Here is a 26,231-nt window from a genome sequence, read left to right as displayed (position 1 = left end):
ACCTGCAACTTGAAGACATTTCAGTTTGCATATAACGCTTTACAGTCCTTTACAAGGACTAATTTGCATAATTTTCCATGCCTGTGGGGTGTTACAACATGAGATTGTAGATTTAGTGATGGCAGTAGTCTAATAAATTTGTTAAATAGTGCATACATCGGAGAAGCCAAACAACCACTCTGCAGATGCGTAACATAGGAGCCACTTCAACAATATAAGACTCAGGTGTGCACATTAAAGGAGAAAGGAGACTCTTTCGAGGATGCCAAAGTTCCATTTTATAAGGAGAAGTAGGCAAGCATGTTCCCTGTGAACGACTGTTATTGAATAGAAGTTTGAGACCAGCTATCAGCTTGTCCAGGTGATGAAGCCCTCATTCAAATTCTGATTTGTCTCACCTCAACAACTTGCATGATGGCATGGTGGGGCAGTGCCTCACAAAGGAGCCTTAATGACTCACATGTTGTACCCTGATGACAGGGTGGCTCAGTTGACTATCACCATCACCTCCAAGGGGGCACCAATAATCTGAAGAAGTATATTCATTAACTTAAATTAAATGTAATAAAGTGTAACATAACATTTAAGAGATGGCTTTGACTGGCTATCATTGACAACAAAGTGTGTTATTTACTTGTTTTCACTCACGTGCCCACTTTTGCATAAAACTGGCTTGTGTTTTTTACATTTTGTGTCAAATACGTCAAAATTAGACCAACGCTTTAACAAGACTTGACATACTATGCTAGAGTAAGCAGCACTTTAAGCTGAGTTCTAAATTTTGGACCATAAGATCCTCAAAGTGGTAAAAATAATATTTTTGTCAAGCAGATTAATAAAAAAAACTATACTAGTGATTATTAATTAACATTAGTTAAGTTAGTTAAAACAGCTTTAGATGCATTTTATACAGGTAAACTAATAGGCTGCCAGCTATGCAGCTCACATGGCCAAACAAGTCAATTTTGATCCCAAAATTCAACAGTAGGAGCTTGATCTGTCTGGGGAGCAGTGAAGTACATAATCCAGCTTGTTTATGTGTGTGTGTCTGTAGATGAGGAGCTGCAGAGTGAAGATGAGCTGGATAAGGAGCTGCTGTGGAATCTCCAGCTGCTCTCTGAGGTGAGAGAAGGACACACACACTCCTAAAAACGTAATGCGTGTGACTGATTATAACAATACAAGGCTTTATTGTGAATCTAGAAATGGCTGTTTGCTTTAAGAGAAGTTAATTTTCCTCACTACTGCTTGAGTGATTTGCACATCGGGGATGCCTCAGTGGAAAACACTGAAAACGTACGAGACCGGCTGGTGTGTTTATCTGTTTTTAAATTTAAAAGGCTATAGTTGTGACATTGTGAGAACCAAAAAAAAAAAAAAAAGAAATACAGCCAAAAGACTTTTTTTGCATCATACACCCTGCACAGTCATAAATTGCAAAGAGCTTTATTGGTAACCAGAAAATATTGATACTCTTTCAGGTTTGTTTTATTGCTCCTGAGAGCTTACCGTGAGTGGGAGCGCGCCAGACGCTACGATTTACTGGAGAACCTCAATATTTAAGACACAACTCTCCAGTGAATTGCCTGTGTGTTCATGTACTCCTGTGTGTGTGTGTGTTCTCTCATTAGGTAACCCGTGTGGATGGCAAACAGATGTTAAAATATCAAGGCGACCTGGAGCGGATCTTGTGTGTGTGTGTGCGTCTGCGCTGCAAACGGGCGTACACACTCGCCTGCAGTCTTCTGGAGCACACACTCCGATCGTTTTCCCTCATCTATCCCACTGAGTACCGCAGCACCTCTGGCAGCTTTGATACTGACCTCCCTATTTGGGTAAACACACACACACACGCACGCACACACACACACAATATGGCACAAAGAGATAGGAAAGAAAACATCGGCCGCCATTATTTAATCCTATAAAGTGATGCTGAAGTTAAAGTCAGCTCCTTGCCTCTAGTTCCACATGTTGTATGGTTATTGTTGAAATAATATAATATTAAATCTGTCGCTGGAAAACTTTGCCACTAGTTGGACTTTTCCAATTCTAACATGACAATCTGAAAGCCTTCATTAAATTTAAAGTAAATACACCGCTGGATTATACTGACTAATGCTGCTCCCTCTTCAGTCAGACAGCTGCTCACAGGTAGACATACGAGTGATGGAGGGGTTGAAACATCAGCCAAAAACCTAAAAAGCCAAAGAAATAGATGGGAAATTTTGCAGCATAAATAGACCACTAAATTGGGAAAGTATGTGACGTGAGGCGTGTATGATGTGAGCAGAGTGAGCCATTTTACCTGCCTATGCAGTTCCTTGACTCTAATTGCTTAGTTTCACCTTATGCCATATTCACTAACACCCGCGCAGGCGAACTGGCTGTTTTCACAGACATTAAAGTATTTAGTGAGTCACAGGAAATGATTAAATCTTCTAGGAAATGTAAAAGGCCGCAAGCTGAACCATTACAGCTGCTCTGTATTGTCCTTTAATTTATAATGCTATCTTACAGGTTTAATTATTGCAATGCAATTTCCTTTTGCATTTATAAAGCCTAGTTCACATTTAAATTAAATGGCTACACTTCTGGGCCATATTCTGGCCAATACTGCCCGTACTCTGGCATGAAAAATAACCACATCTGTGTTGTTCAAGGAAATTAAAAACATAGTTTCCCAAAGCTGGAAGTCACAAAAGCAAGAAATCCAAGGGGATCACGTAATTTTTCTTTCCACAATAACTTCTAATATTTGTTTTTTTGTGCAGTATTGAAACGTTACCTATTTATTTATAAAACAAATCCCTCAATACCAACATTTTGTGATTGAAAAATCCACAGTGGATGAGCCACATACCTCTCACGGATAGATCTATATATTTTTAGAAAGGAATAAACAAAGAAAAAACAGTTCTTCATGAAATAGGAAGCTGTGGTTTTGTAAAGGTCAATGCAATTTTATGCAATTTTTTGCTCAACTCCTCAAATTAAAGCTCAGTGCCACAGTGGATCATGTGCATCCATCTCCCCCTGTCCCTAGCAGCCTCCTCTGTAACACCAACCCTAAATCCATAAATGAACTGTAACTTGAATATGTTCTGTTAGAAAACTAAAAATAATAAAATAACAGTGTCCAAAAATGTGAAAAAGTGGAATAAGTTCAGATTCCATGAGCCCAAAAAAGCTGCAGAGTACACACTATGAAGTGCTAACACTCACTAATTTAATTCAGCCTGTCACTGATGACAGTGGGTTTACATTTAGAGGAAGGATTGTGGATATATTGGACAAATTATGTTGAATGTGGAGCTGTCAGGCAGGAAGAAAAGAGGCAGACCACAGGGAAGATTCATGCATGCAGTGAGAGAGGACATGCAGAGTGTTGGTGTGACACAAGAGGATGCTGGGGATAAGGTGAGACGGAGGATGATGATCTGCTGTGGAGACTCCCTAAAGGGAGCAGCCAAAAGAATATTATGATGAATCTGCTAGGTAAAAATATTTATTTAGTGTTAATCTGGACTCTAGGTAATACAGATAAATATGACAGTGGTATTTAGATATTTTGACTTAGCAGCCAGTAGTTAGCAGTAGTACTAAATTTTCAGCCCTGTGTTGGGTTTTGCTTTTTGTAGTTTGTGGCAGATTATAAAATTATTTTATCAGTGGTAATCTTTTATTGTGAAGCTGCATAAGCTATGATAAAGTAAAAGGACAATGAGGAACACTAAATAAATAAAGAATCGTTTGAAAGTTGGCAAAGTGGCTCAGTTACACAGTTTAGCTCTGTATATACAATGTATCTGTGTTTGTTATTCAGTTTATGAACTGAACAATGCATTTCTAAATTCTGAACACATTATCAATGACTGCTAAATGACTGTGATTTTTCCTTTCCACAATTAGTTCATACAACAAATCACACATTTCAGTTTTTCAAGCGTTCGGGTCAACTTCTGTTCTTTGAATGTGCAATGGGCTATAAATAAAATAACAAAATGACATTCAAAATTAAAAAGGCTCAAACTATTTTGCAGTTTCCCAAATTATAATTTATTTAACAGTATTCAGTGGGTTACATACTGAACTGAGGATAGAAACAAAGCATCAGTCCTATAGCGCTGGTATCGATCCACTACCAATACCAGCGTTGGTATCAATACTATGGATATTTGGGTCAATCTGCTCACCTCTAGCAATCAGGCTGAGCTATCTCATGAAGGTGATTATAAATCTAAAAAGTGAATACAGGGTTAACACAAGGTTTTCCAAATAAGCCACAAGTGTTGGATCTGACTGATTTTACAAATAAGATATAACTATACGATTTGGAAATATAAGGAGCTTACACACATAGTACAGACTGAAAGCAACACAGCTGCTTCTGACAATTTAGTGGTATAAGTGTCTTTAAAAAGTGTCTTTAAAAGTTTTTCCAAGGGTGGAAAACATGCACTATACTCATAAAATCTGTCCTATTTGCGGCCAGGAAGGAAAATCGGCAAAAATGCTGAGTGTGTAAATTAACAGGGTATCAATGCTCCCTGTTAATACTCAGTTGTAATTCCATTAACATTTAGAGGTGCGTGAGACAGTTTTAGTTTTTATTTGTTCATCTGCAGTTCCAGTGTCTGAGAGTAAAGATTAAATATTAAAGATTTAATTGTAATTTGCGCATTCGATCAACAAGTCAATTGTCAACAGGTTTTAAGATCATATATTAATGCTTATAGAGTAATGAAATTGTTTGTAGCCAACAGGAAAATGCAGCACTAAAGTTGCATCTAAGAATCTATATTTATTACTGATGCTCATCTGGGAAATGCTTTAGACGCTATTATGAAAGCAGATCCTCTTACAGTCTGTACACAGAGGTCTGAGGCATCATCACAGATTGGTGATGCTATATTCCAGATTATTAAGTGGTTAGTAGGCAGTGACTTCATACCTGTTGATCTTAAATCTTAATCTTAATCTTTTAATCTTGAAGATGGCATGAAGTTGTTATGGTAATGTTACCAGCTGAGAAGTGAATCGCCTTCATAACACTGAAAACCCAGGGTTAAATATGACGATACCTGGATAAGTCCAAGTCCTCTTTTTGTGCTGAAGTTTTCTCTTTAAAAGTTACGGAAAATTCCTGTAAGGCAACAAAATTACTACATTTTAATGCAAGGTCTGAAATGTCCTTTATACCTTATGACAGCTGGAGATTTGCTGAGCTCCTTCTCCTTCACTGTTTATTTCATTCCCCGAGGGAAAAAAAAATATGTCTGGATTACTCTTTTTTTCTTTAAAAAAAAAATCTTGATGATATTTTGGCGCAGGAGTGCTGGGCTCTTGTGTTTGTTTTGATGACTTGATGGCAGTAATTACAGCTATGTTCCTCTGTTGTTTTTCACTGCTTTACTTTCTTTTTTCATTTCTAATACCAACCTCTTTTCATTTGCAGTTCACGGTCACGGATTCTGTACTTTAAGATTCATTCTCCTTGAATTTCTGCTTAATTTCATTTCAGTGCTTCGCTAGTTGGATTCAGCTGCTTTCATATGATAGTAGACCAGTCTCTTGCGTCATTTTTTTCCTATTTTCCATTGAGTTTTGACCTTATGCTTAACGTGTTTAAGCATTTAAATACCAGTTGATGACACAAATTTGTGGTTTTGAGGCTGACTGGTTGTGCTGGTTTAACTGACAGTTCTTCCAGTGGAAAAACTGGCAGCCACCCTCTACAACTATCTGACAAAATGTTCTGCCTGACTTTCCAGGACTGGGGCAGACCAGGAGATGTGGCAGCGTTGGGTGTGTGTTGGCACGTGCCTGGACCGGAGGAGGAAAGCTTTGTTTTCCATCTTTTGTCCCACCTCCTGCACCCTGAGCTGCAACGAATCAAGGGCCACGTCTCTGGAGAGCAGCCAATGAGCAGGTGTACTGTCATTTCTCTCAGTTTTAAGTATTCAGACGCAATTAGGCAAACTCACAAAGATAACAAATAAAGGTGTAGCCTGTCATTAGTGATAAATGAGCTTTGCCTGCTTCCATAAATTACATGACTTCAGTCTTAAATATCTGTATTTTTTTAAGCCTAATTAGGGGTAAAGAAGGGGAATGTTAAATTCAGCTGCCAAGAAATTCAGAAATTCCTTGAACATATAAACACACGCGCTCAGTGAGCTCATGTGTTGCCTGATTCCCAGAGAGGAGTTGTTGCAGAGTCTCGCTATTGTGCAGCACTGCCTTCTTGGAGCTGGAAATCTGCTTCCCCCACTGGATGGACCACACGCATCCGACCTGTGAGCCCTATACCTGCATACACACATGGACACACACCCCCTACACACGCACACACACACACACACACACATGCGCACACACACACATATATATATGTATATATGAAACAAAAACATCATGCAATCTTGTCACGTTTTGCTCCTTACACTTTGCTTCTTGTCAGAGTTTCTTCCATGGTGAATCTTGGGGAGGTCAAGCTGTATATAGGTGTTGACTACGGTATGAAAACAGCCACATAACACATATTTACAAACACTCAATCTCCCATTAGTTTCTGTTGGCAATGCGGCCACTCATCCTGTATTCTGTGCCCATACGGGGCTTCTGTATTTCTTCTATCCCTCCCCCTCCAGATGCTTCACGGGAGAACTACCGAGAGTCTATCTGCCAAACCATGAGACTGCTGCTACGTGAGTGAAGATTTTAACTTCACCACAATCCAGTTGAAATGTCTTTGCATAATTTACCTGTATCCACTTCTCTTAATCCAGATCACATCTTAGAGCACTCAGAGGATGATACAAAGTCACTGTTTGTCATTATTAAGGTATCCTTCTCTTTTTATTCTTTATATGAAATGTTGTTAGTTTATCCTGCAGCAGGCCTGCAAAGGTCTCACAGCACCCTTTGTCTGTCTGCCTGACTGCAGATCATCAGTGACCTCATGTTTTTCCGAGGCACTCAGAAGAAGGAGTTTGACTCACGCTGGAAAAGCTTCACTCTCGTCAAGAAGTCCATGGAAAACAGGGTGAGTTGGAAAAGTACACAAACTTACTGGTTGTTTGTTTCAATGAGTCATTTACAAGGTGATTTCAATACTTTGCTTTTTTACTTTTGCAGCTTCTCGGGAAGAAGCAGCACATTAGAGCTCTACTCATTGACCGGATTTTGCTCCAGCATGAGGTTTGTTTAATAAAAACACTGCCTGGTCATGAAAAAAATATTGGTGGGTTTTTGAAAGGGTACACATTACCGGTGTAAACATAACTTTCCACTCATGATTCACCAAAACAACACAGTAATAATTTGACTGAGAACACTATTTTCTTCACATTTTTTTAATAGATATTTCAGTATATTATCATATTTTTTTACTTAACCACTGAAAGTCTGATGTCAAAAAAAGTCATAATTGACATGCAATCTAGAATTTAAATGAAGATTGTATTTTTGTGTGAATAGATGAGAAAGATGGTTGTGGAGGGGAGTGAATATAAAGTGGTTCATCAGGATCTGCTCTGTGATCTGCTGCTGCTTTCTACCAGCACGTATAGCCAGGTAAAAAAATAATAAAGTAAAACACACATTAAAAAAATCATGTAACAATAACATCATACGTCCTTCCTTATACACCATGCAAGAACTGAGTCTCTGGATCTGGACTAGTGTGTGATTTTTTTTTATATTATATTTTAATATTTGTTAATATTAAAATGTCCCATCTAACAATGATGACAAAATCTTCCAAATCGTCCCAATTCAGTTTTGGATCACCTCCAAAATGTGTCTGTCTGTAACTGCTTGTGCAGGCCTGCTAACCACAAATAAACAAAACAAATCACGTAACTTGACAAAGTTAATTAAATAGTTAATGAAGAACTGATCTGCTGACTTCTATATTCATGATGGCACTTTTGATATTAGCGAAAAAGTGTGAGAATGCATGCATGTGCATCTGTAAAACTATGTGTGCGTGTTCGTCCTTGCAGGTACGCAGCAGGGCACAGAATGTGCTTATGGCTGCCTTGGGAACCTATAGTTTCTCTTACAGAGACCTCATTCCCCGAATCCTACAACTGTTGTCGCCACAACACACTGGTGTCACGCAGCAGCAGTTTAAGGTACTGTGCATGCAAACACATAGGAATGCATCACTTGTTTGCCATACTGGTCACTCTCTGTGGTGCTGAAACGTCATCTGTAGTGCTAAATTTTGTCCTCAGTAGGTGGCCTCATTGTCCTGCACTGGTCACTGCTTTGGAAGCTTTACTGCTTCCTTTTTGGCAAGTAGGCCTTGACCCATCCTACATCGTTGCCTCTTTCTTTCTGATATCTTCTTATATCTCAAAAAGAAAATGTTTCAGTATAGGAGTCATTATTAACCTTATACAGCCATTTTTTTAATGAAACAGTGGGTCCTCTGTGCAATGTACTTAGAAAATAGCAATGGCAATGCGAACAACTCCTAGACAAAAAGTCACTATTATCACCAGCTGTGGTTTGTATACACGGGAGAAGCTTTGCAGTTTCTGTATTACAGCACTGGCCTGTGTAAGCCTGGTATTCTAAGCAAAAAAATGTGATTTAAACCATTTTCACACATTCACTGCAGCCCTGAACTTTTCTTGAACTTACCCAACAGGGGTGCGTATGAAGATAAAAATTTGACACTGTCAGATCGCAGATTAGCCGGTCTTTATCCTGCAAGCTCCCTCATACAAAACCTGTGACAGATTTCACTGTTGTACAATACGCTGGATGATTCACAGCTACCATATGTCATCCTGCGCACTTTTTCCACACTTTCACCACATGTATGAGTAATTCTAGTAATGTGACAAAGGACAAATGCAGCCTTATCCTGATATATTCATGTGTGAAAATGGTTTACGTTGCTGTTTCATTCTATTGTTTCCCATTCATTTGTGTAATTGGGCAAAAATAACTGTACTAGCAACATAATCATATTGTTTATAGTATTTGACAGAATATGTGGTTTTAAGCAAGATGCTTGACCTGAAATTCTGTCAAAATTGCATATATAAGGAAAAAACAAAAAACAAAAACAATTTAAAGACACTGTTCGAGGATTGAACAGTGCCCCTGGTTGCTCTGCTTCCACGTCTGCAATGTTGTTGTTTCGAATTGCTGTTTCTGTGGCTGTGATCAGATCCATCAGTGGGATTTGTCACAGTGCCACAGCAAAGTTCAACCGTTTTGCAAGGATGTTTTTCTCTGCTTGGGTGAGTTGTCTGTCAGACAAATTTTTCACCCACTTGTCCACATCAATTGTCATTGATCAATGGTCATTAATCAGTGGTTGTTGATCAATGGTCATGACAATTTGCATATTAATGATCAAGAAACGGACCTCACGGCCCATTATTTGTCAGTGGTGCTAGTTTCAGTCATTGTGGAGATGCACTGTTTATATTACTGGGGAAACCTGCAGTCAGCAGTCTCAGATGTTTCTCCCACTACATCCAGATGATAAGAATGAACTTTTTGTCAATTATCTAAAAGATTAACGAATTTAATTTAGTTTCAATAAATATGGGGTAACTATGTTACATGAAGCAGGTGACACACAGCAGCATTTTTTGGCTGAGGTAGTTTGTGATGCTGGTTTCTAGTGCCTTTAAAACACAATAAAATTAATAGTAATAATTCCACATGTTAATAACCCATACAGAGAATAACTGTTTAACCAAATAAAGATTTACATAGAGACGCCTTGAACCCAGAACTGTGAAGAACCACAAAATCACTCAGCACTTGCGGAGCCCAATGTAAACACGTAAATATTAGATTTAACATGTTTAGCTTCTTAAGCACATTGCAAAAGTGCACACTTACAGTTATCATCATCATAACTTATAGTATCATTACATAATATCACAAGAATGTTCTAAATATTTAAAAAACATGACCATCATTTGCAAATTTTTGAAGCTGCAAAGATACACCTAGTATCTCTTTTAATGTTTGTACACATGTGCATTTTTTCACAGGGTGCTCTGTACTGCCTTCTGGGTATGTACAGTGGTATTCCTATGGCCAGTGCAAGGGACTGGGAATGGGTTGGGCAGGTGTGGCCCGCTCTGGTCCGCTGCGGCTTATCACCCACAATGAGCCTGGAAAAACCCTCAATCGGTCGTCTGCTTGATGACATCACTGACAGGATCCTTCGCCAGCATGACACTATCGGAGTCAACTTCACTGTGAGCAAAGTGATCATTAACCATCAAAATGCTACCATCACCTGATACTTTTTGTAACTGTGTGCTGCTCCCCTTTGCCCACTTCTACCTCTAGGTGTCTGAGGGATGTGTAGAAGTAGCCATTCAGATTGCACAATCGAAAAATCCCACACCTTGTTTAGAAGCACCATCCAAAGAGGAGATAAAAGAAGGGCTTCAGCGTCAGCGAATTAGAAATGTGGTTGCTGCACGGTAGGGATAACAAGTAGATTTCTCTTGTTCATTGAAAGTCTTTTTGAAGTTTTTCGCATGATATCCCATGAAGATTCTATATTTTTGTCATATTGAACATGACACAGCCACCACTGGCTGCTAGGCCAAAATGTGTATTCCCTAACAGGTTGGCAGTGGCTTGTGGAGGTTGCTGGGAGAAATGGTTTGGTTTGCTGGTGGGTTGCCACATTTACCTGTAGTTTTTTTTTTTTTTTTTTTTTGGGGGGGGGGGGTAAATTTTTCTGCAAATACTTGCTAATTACTTGAAAATATATGAAGCAAACTGGAAATGCAGAAGGTTTGTGCCTCAGCGCCATAGCCAGTCTGGGAATACTTTCCCCCTCTACACCAGTGGTTCCAGGCTCTAAGTCTGTGTGACTGGGCCCTAATGCAGTTGATCACTTGATTGATGTTGGCACCATGATTGTCACATTTTGAAAATGGCAGACAAGTTAACATTACGTGATTAGTGGTCATGTGTCTGCAAAACCCGAATATTCCTATAATATATTATTAGGTTTGTAATATATAAAATTTTGGTAGTTTAGTAGCCGGGGGTGGTACTACTAACCAACACCTGTTTTTATTTTGTACAGGAAATATGAAAAGTTAGTCAATGACCTCTTGGACTGCCTTGAAGACAGAGACTTGTAGGTTTTCTCTCCAACTGTTTATGTGTTTTGAGATGTTAGAATACACTAAAGCTGTTTTCACACATAAACTTCCATTTCTGTTTACGCTACAGAGGTGCACAAAGAGCCAAATATCCAATACAGTCGGATTTGACATTGATCCGTCTTTGACCTGCCAAGTCCCTAGTACAAAGTCTAAGTGATGTTGAATTCCGCCATAAAAAATACATTGAATGTCATGTGTGCTACCTCCTGCAAGCTTTATCGAGCCATCTCTCTTGCCTAAACCAAGGAAGTATTTCCAGTAGTGCAAACATGTTTGAAACTGACTATTTCCTTCTGTGTGCTACATGTGAAACCTGGAAAATATCCAAACCAAGTCTCCAGAAAACTGTCCAAAGATTCTGTGTGAAAACAGCATGAGTAAGCTACATAGTACTGTAGGTCATCCAGAGTTGAGGGGACCAGAGTTGAGGGGACCTGCTAGTAAAAGCACAAGCACCTTTAGATTTAAGCTTTGAGTTTGGAGTAGCCCTAAGGGAACCACCTGAGGATCTAAAGCTGCAGACTGGCTTATACGGAGTCAACATTTCTGCTAGGGAGCTTGGGGCCAGGCCCAGACAAGCTTTAAAAGTGATTAGTAGAATCTTAAAATCAATTTGAAAATGTAGAGCCAATGGAAAGAAGCCAGGATGTGACGCTGTCTGCTTGTGCTGCTTGTAATGCTTGGCAGTAGAAAATAGAGCTGAGACATAGAACTGCATTTCTATTATTACCAACTCTTTATTTTTTTATATATGCCTGTGATTCAGACCCTGGAAGTTTGAGCACATGGCCACAGACTGGCTATCTCTCTTGTTGAGGGAAGATCACCCACTTCCCCCTGACGCTGTCCTCTACTTCACACAGAGCCTCGTGCATGATTCCATCAGCATACGCAAGGTCTGTGTGTATGTGTATATCTGTATGAGCTTTGGTTCATGTGAAGTTTCCAGTACACTGTATGTTCCAGACAAGCCAGGGTCAGATAGCAGGGAATCCGAGCATTTTATAGTAAAGCTGAACTATAATGAAAACCCAGATCATTATCAGAGTCATTATGGTTGAATTAATAGTAATTTTAGCTCATATGACTGAAGAACCAGTGAGCTCCTACCATTGCAAGGCATATTAGGCAGATTTTAGTAAGCTTGGAAGTAAATTTATTTATATAGTGCCTTTCACAAATCACATACAAACAAATATAAAATAAAATAAAATGAAATGCCACCTGATTGCTACTTTTAAAAAAATTAAGCTTAAGGTGTTTTTTGACATCTGCTCAGTTTATAGATGATAGAAAGGAAGTCAGTGTTCCAAAGAAGGGGGCTACAATTGCAAAGGCTCTGTCTCCTTTAGGTTTTAGTCTAGATTTGAGGATAACAAGGATAACAAGGCCTGATCATAAGACCTGAGAGTCCTGCTGGTGACATATGGCTACAAAAGTTCAGTTATGTTGGAGGGCACTTCACCATGCAAGGTCCTAAAGGTGGAAAACTGAATTTTGAATTGAATTCTGAATCTAATGGGGAGCCGTGGGGTCAGCAGAGGTGTGTTGTGAGAGCACTTGAAGGATCTGTTGCAGCATCGTTTTTGTGCAAGCTGTAGACCCAAGGAGGTTTTACTGAGGGAGACGAAGACTGAGTCGCAGTGGTTCAAACGAGATAAAACAAAAGTATGAGTTAGATATACATTTAGATATAATACGGGGAGGTTTACTGATATTTCTTAATTGATGAAAACAAAAACGAACCAGACCCTTAACCAGTTCTTTATCAGAACTTGCCCCCGGGTTGCTTATGTGTACTTTAACGTAGCTAGAGAGCAATCCTGGATTTCCAATAACCCGGGGAACCAGGCTGTCTGGGGCATAAATAATGATCTCTATATTTTTATTTTCATTCAGATGGAGTAAATAATCTAACATTCATGATTTTTTTTAACAGTTCAAAGATTTTTTAAAGATAAATAATAATAAAAAAAACAGGTTTAAAAGTGATGTAAAGCTGAATATTACTGGCATAACATTGATAAGTGATGTGAGTAAATGATCACAAAAGCTGACATAAAGAGAGAAAATGGAATACAAGTGAAACAGGATCCGGAACAGAACCCTGTGGAACACCGTGTGTGATGATTTGGAAATAGATGTGGCTGTTCACCCAAACTCACGGTCAAGGTTTTCCATTTCCATTTTCACAGCATAAACTGCACAATACTTAAAATTGAATTGTTTTTTTATTATATTATCACTGAAATCTGAATAAGTGAAAAATATCTCTTGTTCTTTGTTCCTCTCTTAGCAGCTTGCAAATTAGTGCCACAAAGACTAAAAGCAACTACACAAAAACAAGAGGAATCAGATTTAATCCTAGACCAGACACTGTGTTTTTGGGCATGAGTCAAGAATCAATTTGCTCATCAATACTGACAAATACACATATAATGGGATAAAATGCTAGATCTTTATAAGGCTGTGAGATCAGCAGAGGATCACGAGCACAGAAGGTGGTCACACTGAGCCAGACAGCAGTTGCTACACAACGTGAGAGCTGCAGGTTTTGAAAAACGCACATTAGCGCTCTGGCTAAAATCCCCTTTTTTATTTAACTTCTCTTGTCCTGCTCATTAGCTTGTTGGATAACCGAACACTTGCTGTGTAAAAGCGCTGTGCTCACATCAATTTGCAGGATACATAATTAATTGCTCAGCTGCAGACCATTAAACAGCATGTAAACATACCTGCAAGTGTCACTGAAATCCAGTTAGAATCTGTTGTGCTTTCAAATCACAACTTGCAACACAGTTTGCAGTTACTGCTACTTACCCAAAATATAGACAAAATACTTCTTCCTTTTTAATAATGAAAAAAGAGAAAATTTAAAAATGTTACAATGACTGCAAAAAGAGGTAATGAATGATCTTATGATTATATATATTTTTGCACTGCAGTCTAGTCATCTGCACATTCAACAACCATTTCTTTTTATTTATTTATTTTTTTCTCGGTAAAAGCGGCTCATGCAAAGTGTAGAATTTATTGAAAACACAGCTAGAGTTTCACTTTTACAGTTATTTGTTTGTATTCAGGTGTGTGATTGAGCAAAATGTCATACCTCTCCAAAGCATAACTGAACAGCGCAGACAAAAGAAAAGAGTGTGAGCTAAGCAAAAAGAGACTTGTGCAAAAAGTGCAATTTAATGGAGCTAAGACACAAAAACTATCATAAAAAGCAGAAGCAATTCAAAGATTAGCTACAACACTGAGACCAGGCTGTTCTCCAGTTCGCTATCAAACGACTGCCGGTAGTGTCAGCATTTTTTAATACCCACAGCACTTTTACTGGCCCTAAAGGATCCCCTGTGACTGTGGCTAAAACTGTCTCCCTGTAGAGGTCAAGTAGGGTCACTACAGTTTGTGGCAACACTTACGATGATAAACTTGTTTCACTCTTGTTTTGGGTAATATTTCCCACCTGTTAGGTTGCAATCTCGGCAATGGCTGGTATCCTGAAGCAGCTGAAACGACTGAGTAAGAAAGTGGCCGTAAAGCCATCAGATATCAGTGAGTTTATGTTCAAATGCACACAATCAACCACCAACTACATTATTCAGCTTTCATGTTTATTTCTAAAGCAGGATTTTTAGTTTCGAACTTTAATAAGATAATAGTTATAATCAGTTGAAATCAACCACTTTGAAACAATAACATCTAAATTTGCTTTAAAAATTGCTATAAACCACAAGAGCTTTCCACCGCAAACACACATCCCCCCACAAATAAGACTAATAGCACTCTTGTGTATGAGTGTAAAGGGTGCTTTCTGTTATTGCTTTGTATTTGTAGGTGGGATCGAGGAAACTGATGGGCTGTGCGTGGGGGATCGGGAGGGAAATCGCTGGCTGCAGTACGACAGCAACAACCTACCTCTGACTCAGGAAAAGTGGGACTCTCAGTGTTTTGTGGAGAAGACACACTGGGGATACTACTCGTGGCCGAGGTGAAGACCCTGACTGAGAGATGAGGCGTTGGATGTAGAAACTGAAAGGCTGATTAACTGCTTGCTTGCAAGGAGCTAAGTAGCTGATTGACTTAACTGCGTGGTTGATTTGATGCTTGGCTTTGTGGCGTTGTGACCACGTTTATGCGTGTGTGGCTAAGTGCCGGATGACGCGGCTCTGAGTGGATGGATAACTAGCAGGGTGTTGAACTCGCCTTCTGTCACGGCCTGTCCCAGATAAGGCTGACGGAACGACTTACTGTCTGGCCTAGATAGAAGAATTGATGTATAAGTATAGCGCTGGGTGCCTGTCTTCTGTCTTGGTATTCAGACGCCTTGCTGACTACTGACTTTATAATCATTCATTTATCCTTGCTGCTTGTTTGAAGACAGTATGTGTCTATCCAGATTTTTCCTTTGTGTTGTTATCTATAAATCATCGCAGCCTCTTCTTTGTCTCCTGCTCCTTTCAGAGAAATGATGATCTATGCATCTTCGGAAAAGCCAAAAGATGACCTGCCATACGAGGAGATGAGTGAGGTGCGTGCTCATACAGGGCCACACACAGAATCATTCAGCGAAGCCTCTCTATACCTATTATTACATTTTGGCTGTGTTTGTGTGTCACACAGGGTGAAAAGATCATCTTTGAATACTTCTCGGACCCAGAATTTATTGATCAGCTGATCGAGTTTCTCTCTCTGGAGGATCGGAAAGGAAAGGACAGCTTCAACCCTCGACGTTTTCTCCTCTTCAAGGTGCAGTTGTCATCCTCAATCGATCTGACAGACCTTATACAAAGTAGTGACGCAGCATAATGACACTAGCCAAGGCTGAATCGAACTCCACAGTGCTGCATTTTCTATCATCAACTTTTGTGATTCATTTTTCTCCATCATGCAGCGGTTTACTTGCGTCAAACAAAACCCTGCTTTCCTTTTTTCTCCCTTTTTTCCTGGTAAAAATACACACACACAAACTCACATGTTCATGCTTGATTGGCAGGGGCTCTTTCGTAACTATGGTGACGCATTCCTGCCATTACTACGGCCTCACCTGGAGCAGCTTGCCAGTGACCCCCATGAGAGCTCCCAGCGCTGTGTGTGTGAGATTACTGCAGGGTTAATCAGAGGCAGTAAACACTGGAGCTTCGGCAAGGTACTGGACACACACACACACACAGTGAGAAACGTACACACTGCACCACTTTTTGATAAGAAGAGTCAATATTAATAAAAACTTCCATTATTGTGTATGTGTGTGCGTGTGCCTCAGGTGGAAAAGTTATGGCAGCTTTTGTGCCCTTTGATCAAGACGGCATTAACCAACATCACAGTGGAAACCTACACAGACTGGGGAACCTGCATCGCTACTGCTTGTGTGAGTTGCTCACATGCATACAAATCCACTATAGTGAAGATAACTCAGGGCTTGTTATAAAAAGTATAACAAGCCCTGTTAAACAAAAAAAAAAAACATTTTTTTGTTTAATTGCTAAATAAGATGTTCAGAAGCTGATATTTTAAAAATCTACAGAGCATGTGAAAATTGTCAGATTTGCCTTGACGACACCTTTTAAAGCACAAACTCTTCCTTGCTATTCTATTATTGTTCCTTTATGGTAGTGCAGTGCTGGCTCACATTTGTACTATTGTATGCATTGTATGTGAAAACAACTGATTGACTATGTTTAGTGTTAATGCGAGTATGCTACCCTAACAAGTAAAACCAAGTTGAGATATTAGATATTAGGTCTGCTAAATCTGTGTTTATTAAGCATTTATACTCACCAGGCAGAGGACTGTACTCAGATAGGCTGCGGTATTTAAGCGATGCTTAGCTGGTACTAAGGGGCCCAGAGTGTAGAAAGAAATGCAGTCTGCCCGTTCTCCTGTGACATCAACAAAGCATTTTTTCCCAGAAGCTGCTGCTCACTGGATATTTTCTCTTTTTCAGACCATTCTCTGTAAACCCTAGAGATGGTTGAATCAGCTTTCTCCCCCATTCTGATTAAATTGATCTCTAGGTCACCTTGATCATGTCTACATGCCTAAATGCACTGGATTGGCTGATTAGGTATTTGTATAAATGACAGTCCATTTAGCTGCATTATTGACTGTGTTATTCATTACACATTCCTTTGAATTAAACAGAACGGCTTTGCTTACCATAACCTGTTCTTGCCTTTTCTTATTGGAGCATAAAACGTGCTGTTTGGAACAATGAGGGCATAAGGCTATACCTGAGCTATCCAGTTTTTTTATTATGACTATGCAAAAACAAAACAATAAAAAGCCAATGAAAATTATTTTTGTTCGTATTGAATGCTGTCCAACAGGAGGGAAGAGAACCCAGGAAACTCCACTGGCTGTTTGAGTTGCTGATGGAGAGCCCCCTCAGCGGAGAGGGCAGCTCATTCAGAGATGCCAGGTAATGTATGTGTGTGCATGATAACTGCATACAAAGTATTTGCAGTATTTAAGAGGTTTCTGATTTCAGGCTGCAGTAGTAACCTGAGCTGACGTATGCTGAGCAGACATGCCCGCAATAACACAACGACCCCCCATTCTTCCATCTGCCCCCTCTCTTTGTCTCTGTCAGTTTGCTGTATGTGCTTCAGGGAGGTCTGGCTCAGCAGCAGTGGAGAGTTTCTGAACTGCTGCACAGGCTGCTAGCCTACCTGGAGCCCAAACTCACCCAGGTGTATAAAAATGTCAGGGAGCGCATTGGCAGGTGAAGAACTTATTCTGCATTACATAATTGTGTCTAAATGAGTTAATCTCATTAGCTTGTGTGTACTGTTTGGGTTGTTCAAATTAGAGGCTCGTTATTTATCTCTAACTCTGTCTCATCTGCTCCCGTACTGTATTTCCCTCTCATCTCTCCCCTTTCTGCTCCCTTACCCTTTTTGTGCTCTTTTCTCTCCAGTGTCCTGACCTATATCTTCATGATAGACGTGGCTCTGCCCCACACCCGGCCCACTACCTCCCCCCATGTGGCAGAATTCATCACACGGGTCCTAGAGCGACTCAAGCCCCTCACAGCGGAGCCGGAGATCCACAACCACGTACACGAGGAGAACACCCAGGAGACAGATGAGCGCACCCAGGCTGTCAAACTACTCAAGACGGGTCAGAATGTGGATGAAAAGAAGTAAACTGTGTGTCTTTTAGGCAGGAAGGCCAGGGACAGACAGTGGCTGCATCTCTCTCTCTCTCTCTCTCTCTTGCTATATAAGCTTGTTCTCTTGGTGAAATAGACAGTCATACTAAAACTAGATGGACCAAATTAAAAGCTGTGATTCTTCATTGATCTCACCTTTCAAATTTATTTTAAACGGTAGTGAGGTGTAGATCGATAGGAAATTTCGCCCGTGTGTGTTCAAGCATGTCAAAAAGGAATTATGGAAAGGAGTCCAACTCAATATTTGGATAGGTCTCTTTAGTATAATATGTAATTTGTCCAGGTCACATGAGGAAGTCATTTAAACTACATTTCATATTGATTTTGCTTTCGTCATAGAGGCTAGTCTAATTTAACCAATTGTATTCAGGCAAAATGAAATTTCAAGCATTCAGAAGCAAATTGTCTTTTCGATGAAGGAGTGTTCCTGCATAACATTTATAGTGGAAAGACAATGCAGCAAAGAGTCAGAAGTATGAATTTGCCATTTTTGAGTCTAGCTGTGTTGTGTTGGCACAACCTACATAAATATGAACTACAATTTGATTACAAAGATAGTAGCTTGCTGAAATGAAAAGAATAAAAATTCAAAATTTGAAGTGATGTAGGTGAGCAATTGAATTTATTAGTTAATTGTATGGCTGAGTAATGTATTATCCAGACAAAACAGATAAAGAGTTGCAATTGTTACCAGCATTGATTAAAAACATATATAAGGTGTTACTAATAAAAATGTAAATAGCTAGCTGAAATAGAAATACGTGAAACGATCTAAGGAAAGTATGAAAACCTTAAAAGTAGCAGTTTAATTGTTGTGAATTAATAATCAAAATAGTTAAAACCGCTAATAGAATTACTGATTAAAAAATGAAAGTGGTATTTCAACATAAAGATAAAAATGAGCAGGCAGGTGGGCAGACGACATGAACATAGAGGTCAAAGGTCAATTATTTATATTATTGTGTATGAATTTTCTAATTTACTGAAAATCACATGTTAAGGGAGTAATACCTTCAAGTAGCAGATTAATCATTTAAATAGAAAAAAGTTAACAGTCACAGTCAGCTCAACTGTCTAACCCTAAATAGTAATTCACATTCAGTTATAATGAGGTAAAATACATGCTTTTGAACATGAGAGGTTTTTGTGATTAAATGATTCTTGAGACCATTATATAGATTACATTAGATGAAAGAGGATAGGCACCACTGGCAAAGTTTTATAATGTTAAATACTTTAAACTAATACCTATGCAGAATGTTTTTCCAGTGAAAGATAGAGAGACACATATGCAAACCTCTACATATAAAAATTACCTAGCGATTGAGGATAGAATGTTATTTGAACTTAAAGATTTTGTAACTATTTTTGCAGATTTTATTGTATTACAGTAGTCACGCCTGCTTCGTTTTTTTTTTGTAGCTTGCCACAGACTGAATTTAGATCTCATTTTTTTGCCTCAGTATTTGTGCATTGCTGCTCTTTCGGTTTCTGTTATTACTGTAATCTCCATTATACAGACAAATATCTGGCTGTGGAATTATACAAGTCATTAGATACTAAATAATGATAGATTGTGTTTTATTACCAGAGCCACGCAGCTCCAGTTCTGTGGGGGTTTTTTTATCATTTGCCAGCAATTCAAACTCTCCTTGTGTGTTTATGTGTGTATATATGTGCTATTTGCAGTCTTAAAATGGCTGATGACGAGTGCAGGGCGAACCTTTACCACTCCTGTTCAACAGCAGCTACAGCTCCTGCCTCTACTCTTCAAGGTAAGAACAAACACGCACACACACACAGGTTCTAGCACAGCATTATTACCCACTCAATCTTACTTGCCCATTAAACTCAATTTCTCTCTTCATTTACTCAAAATGGTGCGTTGCTCCTTGTCTTTCTACCTCTCTCCCTCTCTCTCTCTCTGTTTTCTCTCTCCCCCTGCAGATTGCCCCGGTGGAGATTGATGAGAGCTATGATGAGATGAAGCAGGATGCACGCACGTGTCTCTCTCTCATGTCTCAGGGCCTGCTGTATCCTGAGCACATCCCTCTGGTTTTGGCTGCACTGGAAGAGGTAATATGTACACACAAATCCAGAAATACTCGCAAAAGCACACACTCACAACTGCCTCACCTGCCTGCTGTCAATGTTCCAAGCCTAATCTCCCAAGGTATTGTGTTAGACTAAAAACAACCTACGCTATTTTAATTAGCTCGCAGATTTTCTGCGGTGAGTTTTTATGTGAGTGGTACCCCTGTTGTGAAATAGCGGTTCTAAAACTACCTTCACATCAAAGGGATGAGGAAGCATTGCAACATTTTTTTAGTTTCACCTTCACCTAAACATAAATCTTTTATGTTCTGGGAAGTCCTGGGTGTAAACAGTTTTTTAAAGGAATAGTTTCATTTGGTGGGAAATCCTTACTTTATTGCTTTGTTTTATTTTTGATCGAACACCAAAAGGTTATCATGTGGATCTGGTGCTGTGCACAATTTTATTTATTTATTAACCTTTATTTAACCAGGAAGATCCCATTGAGATTGAAAACCTCTTTTTCGAGGGAGACCTGGCCAAGATAGGCAGCAGCAGATGTCTCACAGTTACAGAAATTACTCAAACACAGGCAGCAACAACACACATGCAACAATAAGTGAAAGAATACGAATAAAATAAAAAATAAAATTCAATAAAATTCAAATAAAAATAAAAAAGTCAGTTAAAATGACAATCAATCTAATTGAAACAGTTACATGTTATGGACTTGGCCTCAAGGATTCGTAGTTTAGATTTAAAAGCACTTAATGAAATGAATTCAGTCATTTTCCATTCCTTCTGCAGTTTGTTCCAGGCCAAGGGTGCTAAATGGACAAAAGCTCTTTTACCAAGTTCAGTTCGGGCAAATGGAACAGAAAGCAATAAGTAACCATGCAGACGAAGAGAATACCGACCAGCATGTTTCATTACAAGCAGGGAACATATATAAGAAGGCAGCAACCCAAGTATTGCCTTAAATATAAAACTGTATAAATGAGAGTTCCTCCGACTTACCAAAGCAGGCCATCCTACCTGAGAGTATAACTCACAGTGGTGAGTCTGAAATTTACAGTTAGTGATGAACCTCAGAGAAGCATGATACACAGAATCAACCATTCGAAGACATTGAGCAGAAGCATTCATATATACAGTGGGGCAAAAAAGTATTTAGTCAGCCACCGATTGTGCAAGTTCCCCCACTTAAAATGATGACAGAGGTCAGTAATTTGCACCAGAGGTACACTTCAACTGTGAGAGACAGAATGTGAAAGAAAAATCCATGAATTCACATGGTAGGATTTGTAAAGAATTTATTCGTAAATCAGGGTGGAAAATAAGTATTTGGTCACCTCAAACAAGGAAAATCTCTGGCTCTCACAGACCTGTAACGTCTTCTGTAAGAAGCTTTTCTGTCCCCCACTCGTTACCTGTATGAATGGCACCTGTTTGAACTCATCATCTGTATAAAAGACACCTGTCCACAGCCTCAAACAGTCAGACTCCAAACTCCGCCATGGCCAAGACCAAAGAGCTTTCGAAGGACACCAGGAAAAGTATTGTAGACCTGCACCAGACTGGGAAGAGTGAATCTACAATAGGCAAGCAGCTTGGTGTGAAAAAATCAACTGTGGGAGCAATCATCAGAAAATGGAAGACATACAAGACCACTGATAATCTCCCTCGATCTGGGGCTCCACGCAAGATCTCATCCCGTGGGGTCAAAATGATCATGAGAACGGTGAGCAAAGATCCCAGAACCACACGGGGGGACCTGGTGAATGACCTGCAGAGAGCTGGGACCAAAGTAACAAAGGTCACCATCAGTAACACACTACAACGGCAGGGAATCAAATCCCGCAGTGCCAGACGTGTTCCGCTGCTGAAGCCAGTGCATGTCCAGGCCCGTCTGAAGTTTGCCAGAGAGCACATGGATGATACAGCAGAGGATTGGGAGAATGTCATGTGGTCAGATGAAACCAAAGTAGAACTTTTTGGTATAAACTCAACTCGTCGTGTTTGGAGGAAGAAGAATACTGAGTTGCATCCCAAGAACACCATACCTACTGTGAAGCATGGGGGTGGAAACATCATGCTATGGGGCTGTTTTTCTGCCAAGGGGACAGGACGACTGATCCGTGTTAAGGACAGAATGAATGGGGCCATGTATCGTGAGATTTTGAGCCAAAACCTCCTTCCATCAGTGAGAACTTTGAAGATGAAACGAGGCTGGGTCTTCCAACATGACAATGATCCAAAACACACCGCCCGGGCAACAAAGGAGTGGCTCCGTAAGAAGCATTTGAAAGTCCTGGAGTGGCCTAGCCAGTCTCCAGACCTCAACCCCATAGAAAATCTGTGGCGGGAGTTGAAAGTCCCTGTTGCTCGGCGACAGCCCCAAAACATCACTGCTCTCGAGAAGATCTGCATGGAGGAATGGGCCAAAATACCAGCTACTGTGTGTGCAAACCTGGTAAAGACCTATAGTAAACGTTTGACCTCTGTTATTGCCAACAAAGGTTATGTTACAAAGTATTGAGTTGTATTTTTGTTATTGACCAAATACTTATTTTCCACCCTGATTTACGAATAAATTCTTTACAAATCCTACCATGTGAATTCATGGATTTTTTTTTCACATTCTGTCTCTCACAGTTGAAGTGTACCTCTGGTGCAAATTACTGACCTCTGTCATCATTTTAAGTGGGGGAACTTGCACAATCGGTGGCTGACTAAATACTTTTTTGCCCCACTGTAGAATATCACCATAATCCAGCACAGGCAAGAATGTTGCAGCAACAAGCCGCTTCTTTGTATTAAAAGAGAAACACAACTTATTTTGAAAATAAAATCTCAGTTTTAACTTCAGGTTTTTCACAAGATTCTCTACATGTGGTTTGAAGGTAAGCGAGTCATCAATTAAGATTCCCAGATATTTATAGGTGTGAACCAACTCTATTTTATTACCTTCAAGAGTGGTTACTGATGGGATTGTTTGGGCTCGTCTCCTTGATTTAGAAAACAACATGAGCGTTGTTTTGTCTGCGTTGAGAAAAAGTTTAAGCTGAAGTAATGAATGCTGGACAGCAGAAAAGGCTTTCTGCAAGGAGTCAATGGCTTGGACAAGAGTTGAACCACAGCTGTAAATAACTGTATCATCAGCATAGAAGTGCAAGTTTGCATCTGGCACATGTAGACTAAGATTGTTTACGTAAATGATAAATAGAAGGGGACCTAATACTGTGGCACTCCGTTGTGCACTGTAACAAAGTCAGAACATAGACCGTCAGATTTAATGCACTGAGTCCTGTTACTGAGGTAGTTTGAGAACCATGCCACTGCTCTCCCAGAGAGTCCTGACTGGAAGAGTCTAAGTTTTAAAATACAGTAATCAACAGTGTCAAACAATGAAAAGTTGCAGATCAACAACTGTTTATGGTAATTTGTAGGCAGCAGAAATTTGATACAGACTTTCAGAATCGATTGTAGCAGGTTTTGTAACCTAACCCTAATACTGACTTTTCATGCAGTCATCATCAGGTCTGAGCTTTAATTTATTAAGGTTTATAAGCACATACACTACACTGAGAAAAGTACTGTTCTGCCTACAGTGCCATGAAAAAGGTTTATTTACCTTTAATAAATGAAATAATTTATTCGATATTAATGCCATTCACTCCTACATAGTTTACTGAAGCATGTCTTACCATCTTGGCTACCCCTCTGGAGTATTTATTTGTACATGCTGACAACTCACAAATCTGATTTGTAAAACAAAAAGCTCAGCACGGTAAACTAGCCCTGAGATGAGGCTTTAAACCTTTTTTCTTAGCTGCTTCATGTTTGGCTGCACATCCATCACTGATAAAAGCAGCTGAAATGAGCTTCCTTAAAGGGGAGGCTAGCCTTAGCCTTAGTGATAGGATGATGGCCTTGGTCATTTAGAAGGTACTTGGAGTAGAGCCACAACTCCTCCACATCGAAAGGAGTCAGTGTTCTGGATATGCCTCACCGACAGGAGGCAGAACAAGGATGCCTTGAGGACATTATGTCACTTTACTGGTTACTAGGAATTAATTGGTATCCCCCAGAAGAGCTGGATCAGGTGGCTACGGGGAGGGAGGTGTGGCTGTCTCAGGTAACCTGAACCAAGATGGATGGACAGATGGATGAAAATTTTTCCTCATTAAGTTATATTTTAGTTTATGGATACAGATGGTCAAGAGTCATGATAAGAATGCCTGTTTACATATTTATTATGATAACCATTGATTTGGATGATAACGAGTAGATATTTGTGAAATCTTGTAAACCCCAGCTGAGAAGCATCAGGAAACAACATAAATATGATATATATTAGCCCGTTTGTTTGTTTATTAGGTCTTTGCTGGTATGGCCAGCACCAGATTCCAAAATGTCTTTCTTCTGTTGCAATCTGTGTTTTTATTTTGCATTAAAATGTAGACAGTGTAACCAAATGCACCAAAGTGGTGTAGAATGTGGTATAGAATATGGTAGGTGTATACGGTATACCCTTATTTATACACATTCTGTGTATATTTATACTTAGTGAAATAGATGTGCGATTATGAATATGTTGGCATACTTATATTGCGCAGGCACAGCCTCACAGAGTCATCCAGATGCTTCTTGAAAGATTTTAATTGCATGAAAAGAGAAAGTATTACATATAGATGTTGTGTACTCGAGTTTATATATCTTTTATGAGCAATATATCACCTTCAGGGCCTTTCGGGCATCAGTACAAACTCCAACTTGTCTCTCATTATCTCATCCCTTCTTTCTCTCCTCTCTCCTTAGATGGCAGGCAGCAGGTCATGGCATGCACGCTTCTCAGTGCTGACCTACCTCCAGATCATGGTTTTCTACAATTTGTTTACTCTGCTCAGTGTGCCCGCTGAGGTTCTCCGCATTCGAAAACTGGTGATGCAGCTGCTGCTAGATGAGCAGCTTGAGGTAACGTATTCACAAGCGCTGGTTTAACACAGCCCCTGGGATCTCTGTCAGGAGATAATAAAGGGCTGCTTTTCTAACCTAAACCTTAATCCATCTTTTCCATTCACAGTTATTGCTTAAAAATAACAGTCTGTCTCAGTGCTCACTGTAGTTACAGGGATGTTGATTGAGTACTGTGGCTGCCTGAAATCTCTTTGTCTGTGGCAGCTTGGACGATCTAAAAATAAGATTCAAGCTAAACCCAAAATAATTGTTTATTTGTCTTGACTTTAAATCCTCTAAATTACTTACTAATGTTTATTTATTGAATCGAATAAAAAAAAGCTTTACAACTGGTTCTCGGAGAACAGAAGTCTCTTGAAATATTGAGTAATGTCAGCTTTTGAGCAATCAATGTCCCACTTGTCTTGCTTTTAAACCCTTTAAACTGTCTACGTTTATTGATCTGGATGTACAGCACAGGTGAAAATCAATAACCCCTGCACTCCAATTGAATTGTCTAAATTACCAACACAGGTCCTTCTCTTAATATTTTGTTAACTGTGTGAGTGTAGAGTTGATTAATGCTTTGTCCTCGTATCACTGTCTGTTACAGTGCCTCAACCATCACTCAGAGCTTATTCATAATTTATGCAAAGTGATGCAGGAAGGCAGTGATGTTCTGCAACTGAATTTTACATCAGCTCAGCTCAGCATCTATCCCTCCTCCTCCTCCTCCCCTTCCTTTGCTTATATCTGTCCCGTGTACCTTGCTGTTCACCGATCTCCTTGGGCTCGCCTCCCTTAATAAATTGCACATGCATTCCTTGCCTCTAAAAATGCCTCGTGTTCTCCACAGCACTCTTTATTTGTCAGTTCTGATCTTCAAGGAC

At 39.6% G+C, this 26,231-nt stretch overlaps 1 protein-coding gene across 2 annotated transcripts in view; it reads left to right on the top strand.

Moving 5' to 3' along the window:
• psme4b (proteasome activator subunit 4b) overlaps positions 1 to 26,231 on the top strand; it is a 47,935-nt gene that overhangs the window by 17,135 nt on the left and 4,569 nt on the right. The window contains exons 18-44 of one of the 2 annotated variants that reach the window (XM_026178405.2): positions 1,055 to 1,122; positions 1,632 to 1,835; positions 5,775 to 5,932; positions 6,204 to 6,299; positions 6,464 to 6,519; positions 6,654 to 6,710; positions 6,792 to 6,847; positions 6,950 to 7,048; positions 7,141 to 7,203; positions 7,483 to 7,578; positions 8,010 to 8,141; positions 10,032 to 10,241; positions 10,336 to 10,472; positions 11,090 to 11,143; positions 11,938 to 12,067; positions 14,648 to 14,729; positions 15,012 to 15,165; positions 15,639 to 15,705; positions 15,798 to 15,923; positions 16,171 to 16,323; positions 16,441 to 16,545; positions 17,504 to 17,595; positions 17,767 to 17,898; positions 18,094 to 18,296; positions 20,038 to 20,123; positions 20,296 to 20,424; positions 25,204 to 25,359. In XM_026178405.2, coding sequence (XP_026034190.2) covers positions 1,055 to 1,122; positions 1,632 to 1,835; positions 5,775 to 5,932; positions 6,204 to 6,299; positions 6,464 to 6,519; positions 6,654 to 6,710; positions 6,792 to 6,847; positions 6,950 to 7,048; positions 7,141 to 7,203; positions 7,483 to 7,578; positions 8,010 to 8,141; positions 10,032 to 10,241; positions 10,336 to 10,472; positions 11,090 to 11,143; positions 11,938 to 12,067; positions 14,648 to 14,729; positions 15,012 to 15,165; positions 15,639 to 15,705; positions 15,798 to 15,923; positions 16,171 to 16,323; positions 16,441 to 16,545; positions 17,504 to 17,595; positions 17,767 to 17,898; positions 18,094 to 18,296; positions 20,038 to 20,123; positions 20,296 to 20,424; positions 25,204 to 25,359 — 3,101 coding nt within the window. The remainder of the gene's footprint in view (positions 1 to 1,054; positions 1,123 to 1,631; positions 1,836 to 5,774; positions 5,933 to 6,203; positions 6,300 to 6,463; positions 6,520 to 6,653; positions 6,711 to 6,791; positions 6,848 to 6,949; positions 7,049 to 7,140; positions 7,204 to 7,482; positions 7,579 to 8,009; positions 8,142 to 10,031; positions 10,242 to 10,335; positions 10,473 to 11,089; positions 11,144 to 11,937; positions 12,068 to 14,647; positions 14,730 to 15,011; positions 15,166 to 15,638; positions 15,706 to 15,797; positions 15,924 to 16,170; positions 16,324 to 16,440; positions 16,546 to 17,503; positions 17,596 to 17,766; positions 17,899 to 18,093; positions 18,297 to 20,037; positions 20,124 to 20,295; positions 20,425 to 25,203; positions 25,360 to 26,231) is intronic. The other variant, XM_080305049.1, reaches the window with a different exon arrangement.

Source organism: Astatotilapia calliptera, chromosome 8, assembly GCF_964374335.1.
Source record: "Astatotilapia calliptera chromosome 8, fAstCal68.1, whole genome shotgun sequence".
In the NCBI taxonomy this organism is placed as follows: Eukaryota; Metazoa; Chordata; class Actinopteri; order Cichliformes; family Cichlidae; genus Astatotilapia; species Astatotilapia calliptera.
This window is presented reverse-complemented; position numbering and strand designations above follow the sequence as displayed.